Here is a 3495-nt window from a genome sequence, read left to right on the forward strand (position 1 = left end):
AGAAAGCGCCCCAGTGCCTGGGACGCAGATGGAGCCGGCCTGAAGTCCAGGTGAGCAGAGTTGTTTCCTTGCCTGGCTGGATCGCTCTAGCTGGGTGATCTCAGGCAAGTTGCTTAACCTCTCTGGAGCCTCAGTTTTCTGCTCTCCAAAATGGGGGTGCTAGCCGCCCTATATCAGGGCCGCGATGAGACCGATGTTATCAAGGAGGTAATATTTTCCAGACCTGACACACAAAGCATTTAAAAGCTATTTGGTGTTGCAGTGATGATTGGTGAGAAGCGGGACCTAAGCTGCCCTGGTCACTGCAGTATGGCCAGTCTAGCCGGTGGTAGACAGTCCATAAATATTTGTGGAAGGATGACTGATTGCCACAAGATTCGGTTCTCACCCTGGAGGATCCAGAGCAATTTCTCCTCCTGTCTGGATGCGGGCTGTTGCCACGGCTACCAGCCTGGACCCGCTGAGCCTAAACCCGGGGAAGCAGGGAAGGAGAGAGGGGCTCTGCTGGGCTCCGAGCTGGTGCCAGCCACCCCCCAGTCAGGTATGGATTCCTAGGTACCTCCTTGGGCTTGCACCACCACCTGGAAGCCAGGGCCTGGGGGAAGGTCTCTCCATGGTGTTCTAATGCATCCTGCACATGAATGTGAGCCGTGGGCTAAAAGCTCGCTCTGCTGCTGCATGGACCAAAGTTCTGGGCTCTTCTCTGTGGCCTCTGACCTCCAGTGGCAACTGATTCTACCACTTTGAGCCCTGGTTCCTCTGATGGGGGATTGCCACAAGAGGAGAAGCTTGCCCATGATGGGACCAGGGCCTGAGGCAAAGCAGGTACTGTTCATTAGTAAGAACAGCAACTCATTACTTACCCAACTCCCCACTCAGTGCCCAACTCCCACTCAGCCCTTTGCCCCTCCTATAACATGGTGCCCTGGCTTGCCTTCTGGGCTCAGTCCAGAACGCTTCCTGCCACCATGGCCGATGGCAGGGGCCCTGTCCACTCCCGCTGCCCTTCCCCATACTCTTTGGAGGCCTCCCGGTCATGCTGACATGCTCCTGGGAGGCTGGGGAAAGGGGAGTGTCACCAGCTCATGCTGTGTGTTCAGGGCTGCATCAGTCAGCCTTGAAAAGAGCCAGGCACTTGGCTCTGCTTGGAGAGAAGAGAGACGCTGGGAAGCAATGGAGGTTTGTGGTTCACAGCTAGACCCTGGGCCTTCGGGCAGCTTCTCCCTCTGAGCCTAGTTTCCTTATCTGGAAAGCAGGGATGCCGATATCATTCACATAGTGGGAGAGTAGAATGAAATAATCCATGCAGAGTACCTGGCATGCTTAGTTATCACTATCATTCATTTCACTCCAGGCAACTGAAATGCATAAGGGAGTTAAAGCTGTGTGTATGTACACACACACACACACACACACACACACACATGCATAAAGGGAGGTAAATCTGTAAATCTGTAAATTTGATCTACCTTCCTTTATGCATATGTGTGTGCGAATATGTATATATACGCACACACATATGTATATATACACATATACATACATATATATATACACACACATATACATATACACACACACACACAGCTTTAACTCCCTTTATGCATTTCAGTTGCCTGAGTGAAATGAATGATAGTGATGTATATGTGTATATAAATTATATGTGTGTGTGTACATATATATAGGTGTGTGTGTGTATTTATATGTGTGTGTGTATTTATATATGTGTGTGTGTTTATATATGTGTGTATATATAAATTTTTTATTGATACTTGAATAAGTTACATATACACATTTCACAAAAAGTACAGAATGAAGGCCCTCCCTGGTGGCGCAGCGGGTTAAAGCACAACACAAAGAAGCTTAAGCCACTTCCGCATGAGTTCCATCCCCACCTGCCCTGGAGGAGACCACGTGGCGCGGCAGACCTCTCCTGACCCGCCCGCTGCTCCCCTCAGCAGACATCTACATGTTACACAGACTTCAGATCATAGAGTTTTCTCTCTTTTTCACTTAATATATTTTGGTGAAGTCTTCCTATCAGTCCTGAAAGAACTGTGTGTCACCTTTTCCAAGACTGTATAGCAGAGCTTCTCAGTCTCAGCACTGCTGACATTTTGGGGGAGTCTGTTTCTGGGGCTGTCCTGTGCACCTCAGGATGTTTGATGGCATCCCTAGCCTCTCTCTACTAGGTGCCAGGAACACCCTGGGACACTCCATCTCCCATTTGTGACAACCCAAAATGTCACAAATATCCCCTTGGGGACCAAATCTCCCCCAGTTAGAACCACTGCTGTGCAGGAGTCCACTGTTCCAGCAGCACCCTGGTTTACTTATCAGGCCCCCATGGATGGACACTCAGATTGTCTCATTTTCACCGTGACCAACATGGCTCTCAGGCATGCAGCCCTTGACCTGTGTGTGTATTTTAGAGGCCCAATCTCCTAATGTGGAACTGCACAGAACAAAGGGTTTGTGTACTTAACTGCAGAGAGGCAACTTGCTAGACGGCAGAAGCTTTTGGGGGTGGTCCACCTGACTCTGCCTGGGTTAGCACAATGAAAGCGTTAGCACAATGAAAGCGTCCCTCCTCTCACTTGGAAGACACAGACCTATTCACACTCCAACAGTGGCATGGCGTCCCAAGACTCAAGGGCGCCCACTCATGTTTAGGTCCCCTACAACAGTTGAGGGGCCAGTGACAGGTTGCTACACTGGACTGAAGAGGTGTTTGGAGAGGGCTGGCTTGGAGCAGGATCTGGGCAGAAATGGACGGGGCCGGGGCACTGGATTGGGGACATGAGAAGAGATGTGGAGGGACATCTGGGTTGCTTAAAATTTGGGGCAACTGTGGAACACTCTGTGAGGTTTTAAAGCCAGGGTGTGACCTAGTTAGATCTGGCGTCTCAGGATGCTAGGCTGGCCCTGGGAGCGATAGGGAAAGAGGCCTTGGGGAGTGTTAGCGCGAGCCCGCCCTCAGCAGCCCTCCCCCGCTCTCCCTCCAGGGTACGGCCACGCGGCGCCCGGCACGGACTCCGGCAAGGTCTTCTGCATGTTCTATGCCCTCCTGGGCATCCCCCTCACGCTGGTCACCTTCCAGAGCCTGGGCGAGCGGCTGAACGCCCTGGTGCGGCGCCTCCTGCTGGCAGCCAAGCGCTGCCTGGGCCTGCGGCGGCCCCGCGTCTCCACCGAGAACATGGTGGTGGCGGGGCTGCTGGTGTGCGCGGCCACCCTGGCCCTCGGGGCCGTGGCCTTCGCGCACTTCGAGGGCTGGACCTTCTTCCACGCCTACTACTACTGCTTCATCACCCTCACCACCATCGGCTTCGGCGACTTCGTGGCGCTGCAGAGCGACGAGGCGCTGCAGAGGAAGCCGCCCTACGTGGCCTTCAGCTTCCTCTACATCCTCTTGGGGCTCACGGTCATCGGCGCCTTCCTCAACCTCGTGGTCCTGCGCTTCCTGGCGGCCAGCACGCCCCTGCCCGAGCGCGCCGC

General features: G+C 53.4%; 1 protein-coding gene across 1 annotated transcript in view; it reads left to right on the forward strand.

Moving 5' to 3' along the window:
* Positions 1 to 357: 357 nt before the first annotated feature.
* Positions 358 to 3495, forward strand: part of KCNK15 (potassium channel, two pore domain subfamily K, member 15) — a 3373-nt gene continuing 235 nt past the window's right edge. Inside the window, exons 1-2 of the mRNA XM_012728120.1 lie at positions 358 to 541; positions 3006 to 3493. Coding sequence (XP_012583574.1) covers positions 358 to 541; positions 3006 to 3493 — 672 coding nt within the window. The remainder of the gene's footprint in view (positions 542 to 3005; positions 3494 to 3495) is intronic.

Source organism: Condylura cristata, unplaced genomic scaffold (assembly GCF_000260355.1).
Source record: "Condylura cristata isolate star-nosed mole 26May11 unplaced genomic scaffold, ConCri1.0 scaffold00022, whole genome shotgun sequence".
In the NCBI taxonomy this organism is placed as follows: Eukaryota; Metazoa; Chordata; class Mammalia; order Eulipotyphla; family Talpidae; genus Condylura; species Condylura cristata.